Source organism: Acomys minous (genome assembly GCF_964271855.1).
Source record: "Acomys minous genome assembly, chromosome: 1".
Classification (NCBI taxonomy): domain Eukaryota; kingdom Metazoa; phylum Chordata; class Mammalia; order Rodentia; family Muridae; genus Acomys; species Acomys minous.
Genome location: NC_140483.1, coordinates 6,109,059 through 6,134,641, shown reverse-complemented (window position 1 = coordinate 6,134,641; position 25,583 = coordinate 6,109,059). Strand labels below are relative to the sequence as shown.

The following is a 25,583-nucleotide window of genomic DNA, read 5'->3' as shown; positions in this document are numbered from 1 at the left end:
TTGGCTCTCCTGGGCTTACTGTGTAGAACAGGCTGGCCTCCATCTCACAGATACCCGCCTGCCTCTGCCTCCTGAGTGCTGGAGTTAAGGGCATGCACCACCATGCCCAGCAATCTTCTTAATGTAAGAATTTATGCATATATTCATTTATAACTACACCAACATACATGCATGCATGTGAGGCCACTCCCGGGGGACTGCCAATATGGCTTTATTATGTGTAACCATAGTCTCAGCAACACGCCACCATGACTGTGGGACATTACAATAATATGTTCTTATTTTGTGTACTTTTTAAAGTTAGTATGAAATAAAGACTTTTTCGATTAACCTGAAATAAAATTAAAAGGATAATTAATTCAAACCAAGTATTGAGATATTCTACAAGGCTACTGAAATGTTAGGCTGTGTAAGTTCATAAAAGTGGATCAGTAGAACAAGAAGGGAAGCATAAAAGAGATGATACACATTTGACAGGTGACCAGAGTACAGTTTAATGGGGAGAGGGAGGGAGGGAAGGAGGGAGGGAGACAGAGACAGAGACAGGGAGGGAGGGAGGGAGGGAGGGGGACAGAGACAGGGAGGGAGGGAGGGAGACAGAGACAGAGGGAAGGAGGGAGGGAGGGAGGGAGGGAGGGAGGGAGGGGGACAGAGACAGAGACAGGGAGGGAGGGAGGGAGGGAGGGAGGGGGAAGGAGGGAGAGAGGGAGGGAGGGAGGGAGGGAGGGGGGAGGATCCCTTTAAGAACATCAGCTCTGGGTTGGATATCTATCCTGAGTTAGAATAGTTAACTTGTCTCAGTCAGATACAAAAACAAAAACAAACCCAAAACAAACAAATGGGTTAAACCTTAGCTATGAAGTTACTATTGGTATTGACTGGGATGTCTGGGAAGACTCCGACAGATGGCTAATAAGTAACTGTTGCATAGCAAACGATAGTATAAATAAAGATATTAAACAAATGGTAGAGTCAGAAGACATGTTTGCGATGTGGATGACAGATCAGGATTTAAGAGCTATAATTACAGGAAAAGCACTTTACAAATTAACAAGAAACTGACAACCTAACAGAGAGATGAGCAACAAATATAAATAGACAGCTCATAGACAAGAAAACCCAAATGGCCAACACATATGCATAACTATTTTCCAAATATACTAACAGGAAATGGAAGCTGAAGCAATGAAGTAACAAAAAACATCATTACTTTCACACCCACCAGACTGAAAAAAAGAAAAAGAAAAAAGAAGAAAGCTTTGCTAGTAATAGCAGAATCCACAGGGACACGTGAGACTAGACATTGGACATCGCCAGTAGAAACATAAATTGGGGCCGTTTTAGAGGACGATCTGGGAACACTTATTAAGAGGAAGAAACACAAACATTCAGAACCCACAGCCCTTCTCTTGGATATGTGGGAGAACACACCCAAAAGTAGATGGGGGGTCTAGATTTGCCAGATGTGCAGCACTCCACACCAGCAATGAAGTAGACACAAAGGGACCCCTCAGTACATCCCTGCGGACTCAGGATTTAACGGAAGCCAATGCTGGGTGCAGCTATAAAACCAACCGAGTAAGTGAGAGCCAGAAGACAGAACGAAGAACCCTAAGATGCCATCCTCAAGCCTGCATCCCCATCACTGCACCCATCAACTCACAGTTCCTCTGCAGAGGAACCCACAAGACCAGCTCTGTCGAGAATCAGAGACGGAAGGGTGCTGGTGGGAGGACTCACCGGGCCTCTCCTTTACCCCTGAGCTACTGGTTGCTGATAGATTCTAGGACCGGGATAATCGCCATGGTTCATACCCACTGCTAAGCACACAGGCTCCAATGGATAGTCTCACTCTATGGCCACACACTACCCAAGGTAAACTCAGCGAGTCACAGAACAAAACAAATGGATGCGAACAGGAAAGAAGTGTTTGTGCTGGGGGTAGGGAACAGAGCTGGTAGGGGGTGGGGAGGCGGGGTGAGCGTGATGAGCACAGCTCTTAGTCAGGGTTTCTACGGCTGTGATGAAACACCATGACTGAAACCGACTCGGAGAAGGGATTGTCTTGCTTGCTCTTCCATATTACAGTTCCCACCGGAGGAAATCAGGACAGGAACTCAAACAGGGCAGGAACCTGGAGGCAGGAGCGGAGGCCACAGAGGGGTGCTGCTCACTGGCTTGCTCTCCAATGCTTGATCGGCTTGCTTTCCTAGGGAACCCAGGACCACCATCCCAGAGATGGACAGCGATGAGCCCTCCCACAGCAATCACTAATTAAAGGTGCCCCACAGGCGAGGCACCTTCTCAATTCATGTTCCATGCCCTCAGACGACTCTAGCTTATGTCAAGCTGACATAAAACTATTAAAAATGGCATGTACTGTATACATGTTTGCAATTATCTAAGAAGAAATTTAAGTTTTTAAGTTAAAAATCCAATATATAAAAGAAAATTATGTGTAATACTCTTTCACTTTGCAGCAGAAACAATAAAAAACATATACTTGTATGTGTTTATATAAACACATGTATACTGCATGTATATATGTGAGATATGGACAGACAACCATCCAAGGATGTGTATGAGACTGTTTTGAAGGGGGTTTTGAAGTGGAAGCTTCTGGTTCTTTGAAGACTTGGCTGTGTCACGTGATGTATTGCTGGAAGATGTCTTGTGAGAGGTCACATGATGTTTTGAAGGCGTATAGATAGAAACTGATGAACAGTGGGGCCACGTTCCCACACTGCTATGCCACCATGCAGTACAGTGGGGCCACGTTCCCACACTGCTATGCCACCGTGCAGTACAGTGGGGCCACGTTCCCACACTGCTATGCCACCGTGCTGTACAGTGGGGCCACGTTCCCACACTGCTATGCCACCGTGCAGCGCTTCCATGCCACAGGGCACCTCTTCGCTGCTTTTTGCTTCACAGAGAGCAATTCTCCAGAAAACATCACGTGGTACACCAGCTAATTCTGGCTGCTTCTGCTGATTTGGTGGAGCCTTGTTGTTTCTGCTGGATTGTGCTACCTCTGCGGATTTGTGTTGCTGTTTGGTGTTGGTTATTGGACTGGACTGCTGGTATCCTGACAACGCCAAGTGGGATGGGCCCAAGGAACTACGTGTAAACAGGTGCGCACCCCCTTTTTCTTATTAACATTCTCTTTCCCCTTCTTCTGGTCAGTGGGCTAGAAGTGAGGTTAAAGTGATCAAGAACCCTAAATAAAGTAGGTTTTGAAAAATGTAAACTGACAGTGCTTTGTACTCAGAAAGGTGTAATGTTAGTTAAAGTGGCTGTGGCAAAAAGAAAACAGCATTTGGGGGCATGTCTCAGTGGTTGAGAGCACTGGCTGCCCCTGCCAGAGGACCAGTGTTTGGTTTTTAGCACTCACACGTGGCTCACAAGCATCTGTAACTCAGCTCTAGGGAGTCCAGCGCCCTCTTCTGGTCTCTGTGGGCACTGCAGATGCATGTGTACATACATATATGCAGGCAAAACACTCATACACATAAAATAAAAATACATATTTTTTATAAAAGAGGAAATAAAGGTTAGAGAAGAGACAGAGTTAGAGACATAGGGGGAAGAGTAGAGAAGTTATCCCCACCCAAAGCATTATGGAAATCCCGCATGCATATGTAAAAGCAGGTGTGTGTGCCCCTTCTGGCCTGAGAAGCAGTGATAAAGACCTCCGGTGCTGAGGGTGCACCGCGAACTTCATCCGTTCACGCTCTCCCACCACACCGTGAAGCTCAAACTGTTATCATCCTCATTTAGGAAATGATAAAACTGAGAGATGAGGTAACCTTTTCAAAATTATGCAATTATTCTGCTCCAGGGTTTGGATTTGAACTCAGGAAGAGCAGACCTGAAATCCTGGGCCATAACCACAAGATACATTGCCTCTCAGCAAATGTACATCCAGGACATTGCATGGACTCAAATACACAAGCTGCAATATGATACACGTCTGCTGACTCTGTTCCAGTAAAAAGAAAAGTCATACATACCGACGTGTATATATTTGAGTGGCATGAGAAATGCACACACAAGTTTTAATCTGTGTACTCTAATGTGGAGGCCGAGGACACATTCAAAGGCAATGATGGTTGATTTGGGTGCCTTTCATTTGTTCATTTGGTTCTGAGATAGGATCTGTGTGGTCCAGTCTGGGCTTGAACTCACTATGTAGGCAAGGATGGTCCTGAACCTCTGGCCCTCCTGGATGCAGATCATAAGGGCTGGGCTTGCAGGTGTGCACCAGGATTCCTGCTTCTGAGGTGCTGGATCTTGTACCCAGCACCCTGTGCACACTAGGCAAGCACTCTCCCAACTAAGCTACATCCTGGCTCCTGACTTGTCTTGTTTTTAATGGGTCCCTGAAACATATTTGCAGGGAAATGTCTCAAAAATTTTGAAAAAAAATATTAGCAAGCCACTGAGGCTTTTTGTTTTTCTCCAATGGGCTCTGGTGTTTAAGTAGTGCTCGCCTCCTGGAGATGTCAGGCACAGTCTTTCATGAAGACGGCGCCGTTCATTTCAGGCGGTATTTTGACTACATAAGAAGAACACAACACAGCTTAGAGACAGAACTGCAAGGCATCCTCAAGCACGGTGCCTTAGAAACGTGGGCTAGTGCGAGCCTTTCTGCAGGAGAGCAAGCCTGTTATCTAGGCTATGGTGTGGGTCTGTACAGACTTGAAATGCCAGGAAGAGGAGCCTAGTACACAGCATGCGAGGGGATGGGGCTCCTGTGGCTTCGTGTCACAAGCACTCCAAGCACGTCCCTTTCTATTCCCAGTCCCATGGTCCTCACTCAGCCATGCAAGCCTGTCCAGAGAATGCTAGAGTCTCAGTGTGGCGCCTAGTGGTTCCAGTGAGCTGCAGCAGATCTGTTCCGGGTAGAGTACGTGTCCCACTTTGGTCTCTATCCCTACCCAGGGGTGGTCATGCCACTTCTCTTCCAGAAGCAAAATAAATGCCCCGTCCAAGAAGGGGACCAAGGAGGAAAATCTCCTGAGCTCCATGAGTCCTAGTGACAAGAATAGCATGTGCAGTCAAGTGCAGCAGTGGGAAGAAACAAAAGTCAGGTCAAGCACTGTGTAAAGCAAGGCGGCAGTCACTGCCATGTCAGAATTGACACGGCACTGAGCCATCTCACTTCGTTTTGTTTTACTTACAAAGCCAAATTTTTGCTATCAAATAAATCATTGGTTTTTTTGTTTTGTTTTGTTTTGTTTTGTTTTTTTAGATTTACAGTAGTCTATAGTATCATATCTGGTTTTGGTGAAAACAAACATCAAATCAAATTTAAGAATTTGTTGCTTATTAAAAGATAACCTCTGGTCAATGGATGTGAGTCGCTGCAGCCTTAAGATGCCAAATCTGTGGGTGGCGTGGCCAGGCTTGCTAACTGGGGCGTGCAGCCATTGACCATAGCTGTCTTGTCCTCAGCCTAAATGCTCTCATTCCTTCCCAGAGCTCCACTCAAACTATAAAAACACGGAGGCTGACAGATTTATAGCCAGGGGGACAGATTTTAAAGATGATTCATTGAAGGGTCACTGGACTGGCACGCTCAGCTTCCCAGATCTGGGTAACATAGTAGGGTCTGCTTTGTCAAGAGGTGGGCAGGGAGGCGTCTGCAGCAGTGAGCTGGCTAGTGCCCAAAGAGCTTGTGGAGTTCCAAGAAGAAATTCTTTCCTATCTGATCATAAAGTGGGAGATAAAAAAAAAAACTACTAAGCTTCAAAGAAAGTTGCTAAAATTAAGCGTAGATTTTTGGGGAAGGGATTAATAATGATGCTTCACAATAGCAGCAGCTCCTTTGAACCCCAAAGCTCCTGTTTTTAGGGCCTCCGCCTTCAGTCTCCAAATCCGTAGGCTGCAGAAAGCCGTGTATTAACAGCCGTATTGTTTGTACTCAGGCATTGCATAACTCGGTACGTCTCCTTTAATTTCTAGTAATTCTTCATTTTTCACATGACCTTCCCCCACTAATAAAGTCACCCATGGATTCGCAGCTGGCAGAGAGGAAAGGGGAACACAGAAGTCAAATATTGGCTGTTAAAAGTCTCAAAATCCAAAGTTTTTCCACAAATGTTCAGCCTGCAGGGACAGTGTGTGAACTCTGGGGTATGGTCTTGTCTTTTCCAGTTTGGAAATGATAAAGGTGACATAAGTAAGAAAAGAGAAAACTTAAGGAGAAGAGAGATTCAAGTGCTCCTATGCCCTTGGGAAGGGACGTTGCGCCATTCAATCCTGGGATGTGTCAAGCATGAGGGAGCTCACAGCCTCCAGGCGAGTTAGCAGAGTGGGGATGCCTCTGACTGCAACCTCCTCCAGTGCATCTCAGCAAAGTAGCTGGGGTCTTACAAATACTCTGTGCCCTGTTGTACAAGGTAGTGGTTGAATATCAATGGCCACCCATGATATCCAGGCAAAAGGGGTCTGGGACCATATCAGAAAACATCCTGTGAACCCTGGGTGCCAAGAAGACAGCCACGCATTTTTCTTGTCTCATGAGATATGCTCAGAATTGCCAAACAGACTTGAAGAGAGATGACATATAAGGGAGACACAGCAACTTACAGGGACTCCGTGACCAAAGATGCTACAGCAGATAACAAATAAAATAATAAAAACTTTAATGTCTAATATCCAACTATGATTCTCCAACATAAGGCCATGCTGTGCCTTTTTCAAAACACTGGATTGATCACTCAAAGTGAAAAAAAAGCTTCCCTGGTGATACCGAAAAAGTGCTGATCACAACCAAAGATGAGACTTAGACAGAGCAGGGTGCTGACAAAGCGAGGTTCTGGGGTACCCCCTTATATTTGGATTGAAGAGTTTCCTCTCCCAGTGACACTGAGAGTGTGTGGGAGCTGAGGATAAAGAAGAAAGTAAACTTTCTAGATTTCACACATCCCAAACAGGGCTGTTCTCCAAATACCACACTGAGGAGCCTCTGGGTTTCCAGAGCATTGGTGCTGACAATATTCTGAGCCCCTTTCTTTTGAAGCTGGCTTCTGAGGTAGTTCATAGCCCCACAAGAAAACAAGCATCATCACCAGGACTCAGCCAATTTACAAACCATTCGAGAAAACAAGTCTAAATGTTGTAGTCAGAGTTGACCCTTCATTCCTAATAATGTGTCTAAACTTGACAAGTTATACACTAGGTTTACTCCCAAACATTCTTAGCAGAGTTCACACCACAAAGAGACTTTAAAGAGTTACCCCATAGCAGAGCAGGGGAGGAGTACTAGGAGAGCTAGTTGAACACTAAAGACATTTCAAAGGCTTATATGGAACATTACTCTAGAAGCTTCCTAAAACATATACATATGTTTATATAAAAATGATTTAAATGGAGTTATCTTGTAACGGAGCAACAATACCCCTCCTGGGCATGACACACTAACAGAAAGCCCAGTCCAGGAATGGATTACCTCCTTTGCAGTTGTTGGCCAGCGAGGTCCCATAGAGCCCCCAAACACTGCAGTGCCAAATGCTCTGGTTACCCTCCGGAATTTGACAATAAGACACTATTGCTGAAGACACCATATGCTTAAGTCATAGAACATGAGGCAGCCAAGCTGGCACTCTCCTAGAAGGCCGATCCCTACTGACTAGCTTTCACAGTGCGGAAAGGTATCATGAACGCTGCAGGAGGAGAAAAGTACTCATTAATCTTAGAACCACCCTAGCAAGACAGGATTCCTGGTGCAATAGTGACACAAATATCATTGGGGTAACCAAACACTTTCCAATTGGACTTAAGGGCTGCTCCACAAATTGAAAGTCCTATCCAGAACTGTTCCTAGGTCCATGAATCTGTGGCTAGAAAGTCCACAGACTTTAAGGGAGAACTCACTATTACCATACAGCTACTGAATGGACATCACATTAAACTGACCCCCTATAGGTTCTAATTATACCCAGAGATTGCGGTATCTATCAACCATCATCAGAGAAGCTTTTATTTGCAGTAGACGGTGATTAGCACAGAGATACACTGGCCAAGGCATAGAGAATGAGAGGCCTTGGAGTGCTCAGTCCTGATGTGGTATCTATATGGTGCCCTTTCCCCTTCCTCCAAAGGCTCAGGGATGTTATGGAAGAGAGGACAGAAAGACTGTAAGAGGCTGAGGTAATGGATGACTGCAAGCAAGCAGTCTATCTGCCTTCCTTTATCTGACGCTCTGACATCACATAAGCAGGGTAAGGGTATCATCAGCTGCCTAGAGAGTGAGTTTCCACTCCACCCAAGAGTCCTGTCTCTGTCTCTGTCTCTCATTCTCTATCACCCTGTACAGAGTGGAGCGGGGTACACCAAATGGACATGGCCTCATCAACTCATAGAAATGTCACAGGTAGGGTTTTTCCCCCCTCTAAACAAGGAGGTGAGAATGGGAAGTGTTTCCGGCTAGAAGTAGTTTTTCAATTCACTTCATATTTGAATGAGCAGGCTGGCCAATCTGCTGATTTGAGGCAAATACACTGAATTTATTAATAATATGTTCCATTTGTATTAATTATACATGCTCGGGATTACTACCCTTTTGATGGAATAATATTTTCCATTGCTAATGGTTGGCTTCTCTATATTAATTTAAATTAAACATGCAATTGCCATTAGTACAGTCTGAGAATCTTGTAAGGAGATTTGTGAGATATTTTGGAAGCCGTCAACAGCCTTACACAATTCAACAAAAAGGCAGCACACACAAAGAGAACTTCATGCCAGTATCCCCCTTGCCTACATGAGTGAAAACTTCAGCTAACTTTTTTCCACTAACATACAAAACATGAACATTCTTCACAGCCATCTGGAGTTAATGCTGGACATACAGGGCTTATTAAACATCCAAAACTCAATCGATATACTTGACCATACTAACAAACTATCGGAAACAAATATATCACATAGTCCTAAGAATGATATTGGGGAAAAATAAGAGCAATCTATAATAAATCAATAGCAAACTCAGGGGTAGACCAGATTTTTAAAAATCTGATAAACCTCTAAGTTCATGTTTCAGGATAAAAGCTAGAGATGTGTTCTTACTAAGATCAGAAACAAGGCAAAGATGTTTGTTCACCAAGCTCCTAGTCAACCTGGCCCCAAAGGCCCGCACAAGTGCAGTAAGGTAAGTGAAAACATGGCAGCTGCACTCTGGGAAGGAAGACGTGGAAAGGTCACAGTGAAGTGACATGGTCTATATTAAAAGTAACCTAAGTCACTCACTTCTCAGAAGAAGCCCCTAGGAGTTAAAAAATAGAGACAGTGATAGGAGCCATGTCAGCCTCTGTATCAAAGTCAGCCCAATGTGCTCACATGCTAGCCAGGAACGTTAGCACCGGGAGCTTCAGAGAAGCATTTACAATAGCTCTGAAAACTTGCATGTCCAGGTGTGAATCTGACTAATTAAATGTGCAGAATCTGTAGGAGGAAACTATAAGATGCCAAAGACAGAGAAGCTAACTGTGTGGAGGAGAAGGCTTGACACTGCTAAGATGTCACTTCCCCCCACACTGATGGGAGTCTAACATTCACCCCAACCAATAGCCTCACAGAGTGTGAGTAAATGACATCCATCAATCCAATAGCCTATGTGAAAAGTGGCTGTGGGGGTGGCGTGGTTATCAAAACATTTCCAGCATAAGTGTGAGGGGGGATCAAGGGAGAATCCTGGAAACCATTCAGTGCCAGGTGGGTCCAGCTGCCTGTCTGCAATCCCAGCTGCCTGTGGTGGAGCCGGCATCCTCAGGGCAAGTTGTCTAGGAAGGCTAGCCGTATCATTAAGCTCTGGGTTTGATTGAGAGACCCTGCATCAGTGCACAAGGTAGAAGGGCGAGAGAGGATGATTCCCAGTGTCAACCGTGGTCTCCACATGCACACTCACATGAATGTGAAACATGCATGTACACACATGCACCAACCCACACTCACCCCACCACACATATACCCCCCACGCACACACCTACACACTGATATGCCCCACAAACACATTCATGCGTATGCATACCCACTTGTACACCCACAGGCGCCACACACACACACACACACACACACACACCTACACACAACCACAAAGAGAAAAGATACAAATAAAACTTGCATGTAATAGAAAATAACTTGAAAGCTAATTTTGAAAAGACGAATAATTTAGAGGACTGGCATTGTATGATCTCATAACTAATTCTAAAGCTGCATTAAGCAAGAGAAGATGGTATTATAAAAATTATACACAGAGTTTACAGGACACGGTAGCCTAGAAATAGCTCTCAGAAGCATGCCAAATTGATTTGTAGTGCAGAGGAAATTCTGTGGATAAATGTGTGTGAGAGAGGGTGTGTGTGAGTGTTTATGTGTGTACACGTGTAAAATTTTTATACGTACTTCATCTCTGCCACAAAAACTAGCTTAGAGTAGTTCATGGACCTAAATGTAAAATATAAAATTACATTTATTCTAAGAACACCAAACAATTTTTAACTATGGATTAGAAAAAGAATTTGTGTAATACACTAAGGATGTGACCCACAAACAGAAAAAAATATATCAATTGCACTTCACCAAAACTATAATTTTGTTTTGTTTTGTTTTGTTTTGTTTTTCGAGACAGGGTCTCTCTGTGTTAGGCTTGGCTGTCCTGGACTCACTTTGTAGTTCAGGCTGGCCTCCAACTCACAGCGATCTGCCTGCCTCTGCTTCCCAAGTGCTGGGATTAAAGGCGCGTGCCACGACACCTGGCTTAAACTATAATATTTTTATATGATAGTCAATCAAGAGCATATGGCAACCAATGAAAACTATCTGTGCATCACAAATCGAAGGGTTTACTTATATTTTTAACTCTGAAGAGCTCTCAAAGCCACCAATAAAAACCCTACAAATAACTAGGTTATTTTTTTAATGGGCAAAAATTTGAATACATACTTCCAGGGGAAAAAAGATAGTCAGGCTTCAAATGAGCATACAAGATGATTCACAGCATCACCCCCCTGGTTCTTAGAGTTGGGGCATTTTATCTTTTAGCCATTATGATGTGAGTGGCCTTTTACGCAGCTGAGTGTTCTTGTTCTCTCTCTCTCTCTCTCTCTCTCTCTCTCTCTCTCTCTCTCTCTCTCTCTCTCTCTCTCTCTCTCTCTCGTGCACATGTGTGTGTATGTTTACACACGCATGTGCACAAACACACACAGAGTTAAAAGTAATACAAACTTTTGAAATCTCCAGGGGTGGCTATGTATGTTTGTAATCCAAGCACTAGAGAGGTAAAGACTAGAAGATCTCTGCTCTGGGCTTTGGTGACTAGCCAACCTCACTTACTTCGTGAGTTTCAGGCCAGAGTCTAAATAAAGGGCTGGGGTGGATGGCACCTGAGGAAAGACACCCTAGTTTGTCCGCACCCATATGAGTCTCTCTCACACACGTGCATACAATGACTATAGCATAGACAGTGTAACTATACAAAGTTGACACATTACATTTCAAATTCACCAGCTGTTAATCTGTGTGAGATATTCAGCCCCCTGCTGTTTTACGGTTTTCCTATCTTTCTCTTGAACCTATAAACTGCAGCTCCCCCAGCCCAGCCGAGGGAGACATCCAGTTGCTAGGCTGAAATTACCAGGCTGTCTATGACATGAGTCTCAAAATCTATACCTGTGGGAGGTGCCTAATCAGCCCGAGGAGCTATGGGGCAGGGTGCCAGCTGCTGGTGTCACTGCCCACCTAAGATACGATCACAGAGATGTGCTTGCTCTTTAGTTGTCCAACTCCATGCCATGCCATGCTCGAGAAAAGACATCCCAGAGCACACTGAGGGCCTTATTGCCAGAATTCTTTCCCCGGTGAGTAGTATATAATGTCCATTCTCACCTTATACTGTACCAACAGCAAGCCAAAATACAATACCACACGAGCTGGGCCTCAGGAGCCAATGAGCGCACTGGACTCACTCATAGAGCACAGCAGAGGGCCTGCCTAGAGGAGCTTGGACGATCCCAGTCTCCCCCTGGCATGGACGATGGGTTCCCCATAGGGCATAGACACAGCCTCAACCTCCCCCAGCCTATATACTCTAGCACATCTGAAGTCTCACGGGCAATGGGCAGACTTGCATACCAACGGCTGTGAGGGGAACTGGAATCTCAAACAGGGGTCTAGTGCCCTTCTCTACTCTGTCCTATGGAGCAATGTCAACAGTCAGCACGCCGACTGTGATGATCTCTTGCTAGCAGGCGCTGATGAAAATGGTAGGTGTTTTGCTTGGAGGATGGGGACCACAGGAGGAATTGTAAAACAAGAAACAAATGAGCAGACATGGACACTCTCAGCCTCCTCCTGTAAAGAGGACAAAGAATTCAGGCACTTGGCTATTTCTGCACAGTTGCCTTGGGCTGAACCCAGTAGCGCTGTTTTGTCTCCTTGTCTGATGGGCCTCTGTAAATGGTGTGATACAAAGTTAGTTCGTTAGTGCTCAAGTTTAAGACCCCAGTTAACACGTAAGAGTGGGAGATGAGTCAGATACTTCTGGGGACAAGTTTCACTGCTCCCTACCCAACCCTCCGCCTCAACAGCTCTGCTTCTTTTCTGCATTTATGTACCCCCATGTGGAGATGAAGGGTAGTCCCCACTTCCACAATGGGGATGATTTAAAAAAAACAAGCTCATAAGTGTGAAGGTGTATGGGGAAAAATGGTACTAGACAGATGCAACATCATGTTTTTAATGGCCATGCCCAAATGCCAGTGATTTGCCTAGTTGAAAACTCTGACCGCCTGGTTACTTCCTATCTGGGATGTGGGATCTAGCAGCGGCTCAAGGATTCTGGGCCCACCCAAGTGCTTTGCAGTGTGCTTGGAACAAGTAGGCACGATACACTGAATCATCAAAATACGTTACCCACAGAAATCTCTGCTGCAGGCCCTGTGGAAAGATGCCCTAGGAGACATTTTTAGCCCTTGCGTTTGCAGAAGGTCATTTGTGCTGCAGATACCTGCACCAACAGTGTGAGAAGGCATCCTGGGCTGAGGAGACAGGCTGTATGCCAACATTCACAGGAGAGCTTTAGTAACAAGGGGCAGCTATCCGCATGGTCCTACAAGAACCAAGGGCCATAAGCAAATGGATTTTGATCCTCGCCTTGAAAATGGCAGGAAAAGCTCTTCGTCGCTTTCAACCCATACAACCTGGTCAGCTTCTTCACTCGGTGGGGTTTTGCTCAGTTTTTTTTTAAAAGGAAAGGTCTCACTCTGAGGTCCGAGCTGTTTTGGAACTGAAGATGGCTCTTCCCAGCTTAGCCTCTCAAGAGCTAGAGTGGTGGACTTGAGCCTCCACACCTGGCCGGTCCTCATCCGCTAGCTGTACTTTAAGCTTTGCTGGACTTTTTTTTGCCTGTCAGCTGACCAGTACTCAGAGAACAGGTGTTTCTGTCAGCTGCATCATGGGCTGAGGATTAATATGATCAAAGCATTGGGGCTCAATGGCTGGGATGACCAGACCTCAAATATTAGAGGGTCTGGGAGCCTGTGGAGTTTAAGCATCTTATCTCACATTTGCTATATGTCAGATCTAATTTAACCTTTACAAGTATAAGAAGTAAGATTATATATATATACTATATATATATATATTATATATACATACATACATACATACATACATACATACATACATACATACATACAGCTAGAAATAGCATTTAGGCATTTTTCCAAAAACCTTAGCCTTTACAAATGATGACTGGAGATGCCTGACATTCCTTCTTTTACACCCACACCCCCAGTGGTAGACACCCAACCCTCCCACAATAGACATTGTGCATTCTCTTCCTAGGGATCTTCTGATGTCACATTGCTGCCTGGAAAAATAAAAACACGCTGCAGACACATGAAGTTACCATCTGCTACCCAGAAGCGGCCCTGGATGCCAGACAGCTGGAGGGCACACCAACTTCCTCCAGCAGCCGACAGTCCCCAACTCTGTTGTTGTTTTGTGTAGTGGGGATGATCTCGGCTCTCACTGAAGGAGACAGGCTTTGAACTTGTGTCCTGACTCCCAGGTGGACCTCTTCAGAGCCATGGCCAACATACCACACTCCCCCTCACTTTCCTCTCCTATAGTAGCCCAGTGCACCCCTTTTCCTCACAGAGGGGAGCCAGTGTTAGAACTTGTTGAATGTTGCATCATTTCTTGACTGACGTCCCAGAAGTCTGTATAACAATCCCAGATGACTTTAGCCTGAAGAAGTACTAATTCCTAAAAGAACTGCCAGGCTATTGCTACAGACGGTCTTACTCTAGTTAGAATTTCTACCTGGCAACAGCGTCTGTGAAATCCACACCTGACTTGACTGAACCGTTAAAGGGATAATTTAAGCTTAGCCATTTTTTATATGTGATGTTACACATGTTATAATTTAAGCTTGTCCCGAAGCTACATGTAATTATCCCAAAGCATTTTACCTTACTGATGATTGTTGCTTAGATAGAGCTTTCGTCAGTTCCTACCCCGAGGATCCCACCACCACTTCTAACACACGTGCAGCATCTTCTTGGCTACTTGGGAAAGAGAAGGGCGAGTTCAATTCAACAAACCTCTACGCCAAGTCTGCCAGAGGTGCTGTCCGCCATTGTGAAGGTGGTGACCGTACTGCTGCGAACTTTACATTTCCCCTCCACTAGACGACTTTGTCTTGTCACTCAAGGGCCTTCTCATCCACTCACCTCTCAGTTTATTTGCACAGCACTCATACCTGAAAGGTGACCAGTCCGTCTAGGACACGGCTGGTATCTCAGCCGTCTGCTCACCCTCAGCATAGGGAGGCTCTAACATTACTTTATCTACTGTTCCAGCTACATCAGAACCTTACATGTTGACTGGAAACCAGCTATGCTCAGCTGTGCTACAGACCCAGATGCTCCTGGGAGACGCCCTTCCCCCAAGAATAGTAAATCAAAGAAGAATAACCAAAGTGGCAATGAATCCAGAATTTGACTTGTTAAAGAAACCCCTTCCTGACAAGGGCAATACAATGTAATTCCATTATTATATAATCCTTTGGTACACACTTCTCAATCACACTCATGAATACATTCACAGAGATGTACCTTCCTATGAACTTACCAGCCGACTTTATCCAACACCCAGAACTTTCTACTGAATCTCTACCCGCTCTGATAGATGCTAAGAGTGGAGCATGCTAGATTTCGTATCTGCACAAAGCTCATTCTCAGAGGCTCGCTTCTTCACATTCATAAGACCGTGTCGGTGCTCAACACACTGAGACTTGACAAGATTCGTCTCAGGATGAATTGTTGAACATTGTGGACAGAAACTTGGGAAATGCAACTGGAATCCAGGTGTCAGTTCCACAGGAGTCTGTTCTATGCAGTGGTACTTTCTCCTTGCCCACTCCCCAAGCCCAAACATCTCTTCCCCATAGGAAGATGTGCTAGATGAAGAAGATTCACCCAGGAAACAGGTACAATTCTCTCTACATCCTGATAGTATTGCTCGAATCTCTATATGCCCACGTTTTTTGATTACAGGATTAGCCACATGAAACCAAATAAATAAACTACCAGCATGCAGATTCAGTGTGTATACAGTGATGGATTATGCATTGCCAGGATCACACACATCACACCGTAAAGCCCGCCTGCCATGCCTGCCGTACGAAGCGCTCCGAAATCAACCTGCGGCTTCTCCCGGCGTTGCAGAATCACGGAAGGCATTCCAGCAATGAACCTTCTGCTGCAGCCACCCAAAGAGTTTAATTATAGACTATTCTGCAAACGAAGACGCTGTATCAAACACTCGCTCACAGATCTACTCCGCATGCCCAGAATTCTTCTAAAAATCAAAACAAGATGCTTGATTACAGCAAAGATACTTACGGTAGACGTTTCTTTTCACTCGTGGGTTCATCATTTGGGGATGTTTTCATCAGGAGTTGTCATGCTTTTGATCTTTAACGCCGTTCTTCCTCCAAGGCTTCTTGTCCGTAATGTCCAAAACAGAGTCACTTGTACTAACAAGCCATCGGCCCATACTGTTCCTTTTTGTGTGTGTGAATGTTACCCTGTAGATCGATTTCCTGTCCAAAAACACTCAAAATGAACAAACGCTGCTCTGTGCAAATGAAATGAGCTACTCGAGTTCTCTGGTTTTGCAGTTTAGTTCAGGAAGAAACCCCTGATTAAAATGAGGAATCATTTCCCAGCTATTCCAAGGAACTCAAAAGACAGACACTCCTTCCTTATGAATGGGCTTATCAAAGTCGCCAGCGCTGTGTGTTCTTAGTAGCTTGTGGCTGCCTGCATTACTGTTTACACACAAATCGCCCATGTGCCTTGTGTGACTTAAAGACCCACCCAATAGCCACAGCCACACAAACTATATTTTCGAATCAGGCTTCATGTGCTTTGAAGTACATAATGTTTTCCATTCCTGACAGGACAAAGAGATCTACGTTGTCAAAGTTTATTTTTAAGCTCCTGCGCTTGCTAAGTGGCAAACACGCTCTGTGCCTGCTGCACTACGGCTGGAACAGATTAATACAAACAGAGCAATCGCTGGCCACGTGCCATATGGGCTTTTACTTCTTTATTTTTTTTCCACCTTATCTAAATTGCATTGATTATCTTTTTTTTTTTCTTTTTCACTCCCTCTCTCTCTTTTACATTAGGAATGTTATCAGTTTTATGACCTGGTTGTTTGGTTAGGATAGAGGAAAAAGGGAAGAGGGGGGAATGAGAGCAAAGTTTTGAGGGGCTGAGATGACAAAGCAATTAAAATAGGAGTCTCCTTCTAGAGGAGAGTAGAGGGACATTCAGAGTCCTAAAAGTGACAGCAAACTTTAAAAAGTATTGGAGGCTAAAACAAGAGTAAGGAGCAAAGGAGACCATGAAAGGGAGTGAGGAAAACGGGGTGAGAGATGCCTTGACTATCAGCAGTAATTCCTAACATGTTTTCTTACTGTTGGGAAGGCAAAGTGCTCTGGTTTGTATAACCCCCTACCAGTCTGTTCAAACCACCGAGATCAGCCCGCATGTCATCCAATACCAGACAGAGACTGTGGAAACACATCGGCGCTCTGCTAAAGCCGTAACAAAACACAGCTGAGCAGGGAGCATGAGGTGGTGGGGTGACCCTGGGGTAACACAATCTGTGTTGTGGCGTTCCAGCCCAGATCTCAAACATCTGGGCTCAGATCGGTACTATGTGGTCCTGTGCATCAAATGTTGGTGGGAGGTAACCTGATATTTCCATCAGAGACAATGTACAGTATTGAAATCATGCAAGAGACACATTTTTTTGTTCACATGGACAAAAGTTCCTCCTGTGCACCCATGTGTGTGCACACCATAGCATACTCCTCTCAGCTAAGAGAGGGGTTTCAGCTTTGCCTGAACTCGGCTTCCTGGACACCATTTTCTAGATGATAGTGGTTCTTGGGAGATGTGCCTGTATAGAGGGGGGTTGGAAGGGGATCTGTGACAAACAGCCATGCTAACTGGACTAGAGTGTATAACCCCTAACCTTTATTTCATTGATATGCTCCTGGGCTATAATCCTGAGGCTGCCAGCCACTGGAACCCTGAAGAATAAACAGAATCCGATGGTGCTTATCTCATGAGCTTTATGGGAAATGTTTCTGCATTTCCAGTTAAGGAGCAGCTCAGTTAAACATCAGACGATTCGGTGCTGAAGAGCAGGGGTGATGTTGCTTTAAATTAGCACCTGCCAAGTGTGATGGCGCATGCCTTTAATCCTAGCACTTGGGAGGCAGAGGCAGGTGGATCTCTGTGAGTTTGAGGCCAGCCTGGTCTACAAAGTGAGTCCAGGACAACCAAGGCTACACAGAGAAACCCTGTCTTGAAAAACCAATAATAATTAATAATAATAATAATAATAATAATAATAATAATAATAATAATAAATTAGCACCTAAGCGTAAGCCAGCGGGTGGGAAAGCAGCTCCCCAGTGACCACGTGTTCACATTTCACATTCACACATGAGAAGGCTGGCAGAGGGATAAGGATGTTAGTAGGGATGGGCAGGGCAGACGCTTCTGAAACAAAAGTCACTCTGGGAATAACAAATGGTTTATAAACTATGGGACTAAGAGACAAGAATTGTATTAGTCGGGGTTCTCTAGAGAAACCAAACTAATAGAGTGAAGATAGACAGATAGATAGATAGAAAGACAGACAGACAGACAGACAGACAGACAGACAGACATAGATAATGGAATTATTAGAATGGTTTACAAGTTTGGCTCAGCTAATCAGACAATGGTCATCTACCAATGGAAAGTTCATGAATCCAGTATTAGGTGGCCTTAGGTATATACTGGAATCCTGGAGAACACTCTAATGCCAGCAAAGAAATGAACTTGCCAGTGAGGGAGAGAGCAAGCAGGCAAAGAGCGAGTTCTTCCCTCTTCCACATCCTTTATGTAGGCTGCCTGCCACCAAAAGCTGTGGCCCAGATTTAAGGTGACTCTTCTCACCTCAAAAGATTTGGCTTAAAGGTGGGTCTTCCTATTTCAAATTATTTAATTAAGAAAAATCCCTTGTGGGTCTTGCCTAGCTGCTTGGGTTTTAGTTAATTCCAGATGTAGTCAACTTGGCAACCAAGAATCATCATCACAAGGGTGCATCTAATATTGGTGGAAGGTTCCTGTGGTGCATAAAGGGAAATATGGTGACAGTCGGGTAATGTGAGGCCATTCCCACTTGTTAGCCTTCCACAATGCTCTGGGCCATGTGCTAAGAACACAATGTTGTGTTTAAAATACAATTGCGAATTTGCACAAAAGCTGAGAGTGCAGTCTGCCAGGGCTGGCCACTGAAGGCTGGTGTCGAAGCTGGGTTTGGGTGAGAAGGCAGAATTTGTCATACAAGATGTAGACGTACGTCAGGGAAGTGGGATGGGCATAGCGTACCCAACCATGAGAAGCATCAAATGATAGGTTCTTCTGCAGGGGAAAAAAAAAGTACACTGATTGCAGTAGGCAACATGTTTCTTGTTTGTCTTACTCCTCAACCATCTAAAGAGACAAGTCAAGTCCTGTCCACATCAGCACCTTAGGCATCACTTCTCAGTTTCTACCTAATGAATCTCCGAACCTCAAATGACACTGCCCCTGTGCTCCCCAGCAAGGGGCATGTGGGAACATCCTGCTTCCAAAGTACCCTCTTCTGTCTCCCAGCAAGGAGCCTTGTTCAAAGCAAGTAGGAACATCAAGAATATTCAAAGTTTACTCAGTCCCTTGGTTTCTGCTGATGTTCAGAGTCTCCTGAGTCAGGTGAATGGCATTTGAAATGCTGGCACAGAATACAAACCTCAAATGCTCTTTCCTAGTTGAGGCCAAACCCAGACCTTTTCAGAGGCGTGAAAACGCGCAGCCACGTTGGTTTGGCACTCACTCCTCAGACCGATCTCCTCGCCGGTGCTGGCTGGCACCACACAGAAGTCTTGCGACATGAGCCATCTCCGTGGAATTTTAAGTTCTGCCAAAAACAAGAGGGATTGGAAATTTCGTGAGACTGGCTATTCTTAGGATTCCTAATGCGTGTGGCTCCGATACGTATCTGCCGGGCATGGCCAACTTTCTGAGGTCCACGGACGCTTTCTTCGCTCCACCCGCAGTGCAGCATGGAGACCTCAGAGCAACAGCAAATGTAAGGGTTGTCAGGAATATCTGCTGCATGCCAGCCCTAGATCCCTTGGCCTTTATGGAAATAGGTTTAGAATGTCATCTGCAACACAAACATTGGCTTTGAATGTCCCTAGAACACATTCAATTTTTAGATGAGACACGTTTATATTTCTTTCCAAAATCAAATCAACCTGTCCTAGAAAAACCCTTCAATTATTTTCTTTATTTTTGCTTCCTTCCTTTTCTCTTATTCTCCTGGGAAAATTTATATATTTTTTATATAATATATATATATACATATATATATATTAAATTTGGGAAAGAGGCTGGGGAGATGGCTCCGTGGGTTAGTGTGAGCAGGAGGTCCTGAGTGCAGATTCCCAGCACACATGTAAAAAGCCAGATGTGGCCACATATACCCGAAAGCCCAGTGCTGGTGGGTGCTGGGGGCGGGGGGAACAGACGCAGATGGCTTGCTGGGACCCACTGGCCAGATAATCTAGCCTAAAACTGGAGGGTGTGGGGTGAGTGGAGCTTCAATGGGAGAGCCCGTCTCAAAGGAGTAAGACAGAATGACAAAGCAATTCAGCTGACATCCCCTGTGACCTCCACGTGCACACATATGGATGAGCACCCTGGCATACGCCACCCACTTACACCAGTGCACCACTCGTACAAATATATCTGGAGGCATATCAAGTGTATAACTTCTCAACCTCCTTCTGTTTGCCCACTGTTCACAAGAAAAACGTATTTTTTTAATTATATTTATTTTATATGTATATGAGTGCTTCCCCTTGGAACTGGAATTACATATGGTTGTGAGCCACCATGTTGGTGCTGGGGACTGAACATGGGTCCTCTGGCTGAGCCACGTTGTTGCCAACCCTGAAAAGTCTATCTTAAACACAACTACAACTCCACTAGAGAGACAGTGGAATCTGTTCACCACTACTGCACGCTGCATCTGCCTCCCACAAAAGGCATTTCTTTTATCTCCAAGAATATTTTTATTTAAAATTATTTGAGAATTTCATATATGTGTGGTGAATTTACACCATTTCAACTCCTCCCCTTTCTTCTTCTAACTTTTCCATTTTACCAACCTCACTCTCAAATTCAGGACCTCTTCTTTAATTGCTATTGTTTTACACACATACACACACACACACACACACACACACCACACACACACACACACACACACACACACGCACACACACACACCTTACTAAGTCCGTCTAGTATTACTCATATACAAGTGCTTAGGGATGACCACTTGGGATTGGATGATCTATGTGGGAGTTTGTCCCTGGGAAACAAATTCTTCCTCCCCTGGCAACCACTGATTGACATAACACTTAAGTTAGTATGGGGCCCTGTGACATGTCACCCTCCACGCTGGCATGTCAACTTGTGCAATCTCTGTGTAAGTCTTGTTTAGGTAACCATACTGTTGAGGTTTCACGGTTGCGACTTCCCTGTCAAGCCTAGAAGACACTTTATAGCTACAGGCATCGTGATCTTTTGGCTCTGAGAGTCTCTATGGTCCCCTCTTCAGTTTTCTTAAGCTGTAGGAGCAAGGCATTTCTTGCTGTTCATTACTCGGTGGGTCAGAATGACAAATGTGGAATCACTGGGGCTTGTTCAAGCATGTTGGGTAGGGGACTGATAACCTAAGCCTGATTCTTTATTGTGGCAATGGCTGGCTGGCTGTGCTGGTCCACAATAGGCTCAACTGGGACAATTAAGGCCTTCCCCTTGTGTCTCTTACGTTTGTATGTCTTTCTTACAGGCAAGCCCAGGCATGCTTTCTGCTGTGCTTGAGCACGGTTTCAAGGCAATCATAGGTGACTGAGGAATTGGGAACATATGAGGATATTATAAAGCCTCTGGTTAAGCCAACCTGTAAAGGTCACATTGACTCAAACAGCCATGAGGCCATGCTCAGTCAATGTAAGAAAGCACTCGCTACCAAAGAAAGCAGAAAATTGGAGTCCTCCATGTTGTCAGTCAATGACAGGCATACTAAGAGTAAAGCCTGTCATCCCAGAAGATGGCTCAGCTCAGCAGATGAGGGCCCCTGCTATGCAAGTGGATTTCTAGTACTCACATTAAATCTGAGCATGGCCATACACACCTGTTATCCAGCAGAATTGTGGGCTAGGACTAAAGGATGGCTTAGGCATGCTGGCCTAAGCCCCAAACTGGCAAGCTCCAAGTTTAGTCAGGTTCAGTCAGTGAGACCTTGCCTACATCAGGGGGATAAAGTAAAGCGCAGTACAGTGGAACACCTGACATTGTCCTCTGGCCTCCACATCTGAACACATATGTACACACACCCACATATACATGATACATACACATGTGCAGTAAAGTCTGTCACATTCAAATTCCTTGGACAGAGCCTCACGCAATACAAGAAAGAAGAATTAACTTTTAGTCCCCACACAGAAAAGAAGCCAAATCCCTGAAATGGATGGGAATGCCCCAGGATGGTGCAGGCCAGAAGCTGAGATGTAGACTGGGCCAGAGACCAAATTGAGGGACACATAACAAGAGTCAAATGAATCCACCAAGCAGGGTGGAGATGAAAGTTAGCATCTGGCAACAGCAGGTTAAACAATGAAGGGTCAGGCAGGTCTCTGGAGCAGTTTTGGTGTGGGTGGGTTTGGAGGTGGGCTAGCAGTCACCAAATCATAGCTTCTGACGACTGACTAGAAAGACTGGGTGTGGCCGGGTCAGACAGAAGTAACTGGGGGTGCTGTGGAAGGTGTCCTGGTTACTCACCCCGTAGCAGGGTCTCCCTTCAATCACCTGCAACCCATGATTCTCATCAAGGAATAAGCACCCAGTATGCCCAGGTGTGAACATTTTTAAAAGCGACCTGAAATTGAATGTAATATTTTCTGATCTTTAAAAGTATTTGAAAGACTTGGCAGGAGGAGAGAGCAGTGCCTAAGGTCGGGGGTAGCTCCATCCACAAAGTACTTGCCTTACAAGTACAAGACCTGAGCTTGCTCCCCAGAACCCTTCTTATTAAAATCCCAAGCATGACAACATGAACTTGTAACTCCCATGCTGGGAAGGGAAGCAAACACAGGTTGACTCCTAACCCTTGACACCAGACAGTGTAGCCAATACCATGGGTGGACTCCAGGCCCAGTGAGAGACCCCATCTCAAAAGCAATGCACACACTCACACAGGCATACACACATGTGTGCTCCTGCTTGTACACACCACACAGACACACATAGACACACACACACACACACACACACACACACACACACACACACACACACACAGAAAAGCATCTGCAGAAATACTACCCCAAAGGTGGTCATCATGTTACTCTCTGTGTAGAGATTTCATTTCCACAGGCTGACCTTCACCCATCTTAAAACTAGACTAAACATTAATATATTTGGGTCGTGTATCAATAAATTAGGTTATCTGAAATTAGAATATAAATCATTAGCATTGGATTATTCAGAAACAAACACAATTAAGGGGCCCTTGGAAGTATTTTTATTAGCCAAAGCTGTTTGTTTGTTTATGACAGGAACTAGCTATGTTGCTCAGGCTGGCCTCAACTTCCCCCTCTTTTCTTGGCCTCCCCGGGCTGTGAACACAGGCTTGCACACACTCATCTCAGGCTCCCAGTTTCTCCTTCACAGTAGTGTTCCCACCTGCACATAGAGTTCCTGTGGGCCCTTCAGGAACTGTACCTCAGAACTAGGAGTCTTCATCTCTCCACATCTGATTTCAGACATTATACTGCATAATTGTTTATCTTTAAGTATGTTGACCTAATTTTTGTTTGCTTAGTTGGTTGGTTGGTTAGTAAGTCAGTCAGTCAGAACTTAGTTGTTGAGGCAGGGTCTTACTATGTGGCCCAAGCTAGCCTCATACTCAATCCTTTTGCCTCGGCCTCCCAAGTGTCAGTGATACAGACACAAGCCCATTCCTGGCTCAGCCTGATCATTTGAATACGATCCTTTACACAGCTAACTTCTAGAAGCGTCTAGAAAACACATGTGTGATTCAGGACTTTGATCTTGTTCCTCTAAGACTCCTGCCTAGGCTGATCCATTAGGAAAACAGAGTTTTACACTCTCAAAATAAACGAGGTAAGGACGTTGTAGAGAGAACTTTCTGCTTCGGCACTTTTCATCTTCAGTTGCTGTGGGGACTGAAAACAAGGCTGTGCTTGGGCGGAGTGGGGGAGGGGCGGGCAGAGGCAGATAGTGAAGACGGTCTTTCAAATAAAAGTCTCCGTGTTCCAATCAGTGTCCACATGGTCTTGCATGTTATTGGGCAGAGGACAATTTGATCTTCTATTACATTCCAGTAAAACAGTATCAACACTTTCAATGATTTCTATTCACAGTTCTCAGTTCTTAAAGAAGAAAGGTACACATGTGCTAACAAATACACACACACATACACACATACACACAAAGGGAAGGAATATTAATTTGTAGGATAAATCAGCATTGTTTACTTAAATTTCGTCATTTTAAAACTGAACTGTTTGCACATGGCCATCTCTTGCCTGTAGGTGAAGAATAAAAAATCCACTTCCCTGCCTGTGCGGGCGTCAACATACTCAGAAGCAGCAAGGTGTGGTAGTGACCCCACTTGAGCTAAATCATGCATGTAGTCTAATATACAGTATGCTATTGTCCAGCATTAGGAGGAGCCACAAAGGTGCGCATGTTTCACTGCTGCTTTTGAGACATGGCTGCCTTGTGTAGCCCTAGCTGGGGTACACAACTTTCAAACCTCCTGCTCTAGCCTTCCCTTCTGAGTACTGGGTTATAAGTGCACATTAATAAGAACAGTCAAGGCTGACCTTTTGGACTGCATTTTTGTTTGTTTTGTTTTTTAATTCTTGTCTCTAAGTCTAGAGACAAGATTCCCCAGCTATTAGTGAAAACACCAGGGCAATGCCATCTGAGCTACAAGGGGCAGATGGACTGGTCCTTGGGCCTTAGAGCCATTAAGAAGCCTCTTGGTGTCCTCAGAGCATGTTCTTCTGGCTGTGGGCTGTTGAAGCCAAGCAGGCCCCTTTCTTCTGGGTCTGGCTGATAGAAGTCCAAGAACGGCAACTAGGGCTGGAGGGCAGGAACAGCATGTCCCTGTGGCTGTTCAAGGCTGGCACACAGAGGACATCCCACGGGGCAGGAGATGGTGGGCGCACTTCCTTCTGTGTGGTATGAGTGGTGTCGTGCAGGCAGCAGTGCTGGGTGTGGCTGACTTGTCACTTCTCTCTGCTCCAGCACTCTGTCTATAATGGGGCTCCATCAGATCCTCGTTCTCAGAGGACCCTCAAGAGGAAACGCATGAAGAGTCGTTTACAAGCATTCCAGAGAACTCACCAAGTCAGGGCTAAGAAGAAGGGAAGCTGCGCGCCCACTGCATCTTGTCAAAACTTCTGAGTCCTCCAGCTGACCCCCCAAACAGGTCTTGAGATACAGGAGCTTGGATATTGGCAGCCATCCAGAGGGATGACTCCAAAGAGCAGGAAAGAGAAAACGAGAAGGATGAAGAATGAGGGAACAGCTACTCTCAACGTCCTTGCTAAGAGCACCGAGGGCTTGATCTTGCTGGGGATTTGGAGCTGTATTGGGGTGTGGGGGGGTGTGGAGAGGGAGGTAGTTAAGTCAATAGGACTCCTTTATTAGCCAGCCAGTTACTACACTGCGTGTTCAGGACGCCAGTGTAGCCCCAGGCCTTTCTCGGGATGAGCTTTTAAGAAGAAAAACCACGTGCTGGGTTGACATACTTCAGCCAGTAAGAACAGTCAGCCAGAAGCAGAACCACAGAAGCCAAAAAGCAAGGTCAGTGCATTTAGAGTCGTTCCCATAACCGTGGCCTTTGATGGATTAGGT

General features: G+C 45.1%; 1 protein-coding gene and 1 long non-coding RNA gene across 3 annotated transcripts in view; both read right to left on the bottom strand.

The window, feature by feature from the left end:
* KCNK2 (potassium two pore domain channel subfamily K member 2) overlaps positions 1-19,392 on the bottom strand; it is a 186,641-nt gene extending 167,249 nt beyond the window's left edge. The window contains exons 1-2 of one of the 2 annotated variants that reach the window (XM_084773396.1): positions 19,369-19,392; positions 15,915-16,114 (exon numbers count right to left, since the gene is read on the bottom strand). In XM_084773396.1, the coding sequence (XP_084629522.1) occupies positions 15,915-15,948 (34 nt within the window). In that variant the 5' untranslated portion in view covers positions 15,949-16,114; positions 19,369-19,392. Of the gene's footprint in view, positions 1-15,914; positions 16,571-19,368 lie in introns of those variants that run through there. The other variant, XM_084773395.1, reaches the window with a different exon arrangement.
* Positions 19,393-19,465: 73 nt separating this feature from the next.
* LOC311592726 overlaps positions 19,466-25,583 on the bottom strand; it is a 41,092-nt gene continuing 34,974 nt past the window's right edge. The window contains exon 4 of the long non-coding RNA XR_014777499.1: positions 19,466-19,536. This is a non-coding gene — a long non-coding RNA (uncharacterized lncRNA). The remainder of the gene's footprint in view (positions 19,537-25,583) is intronic.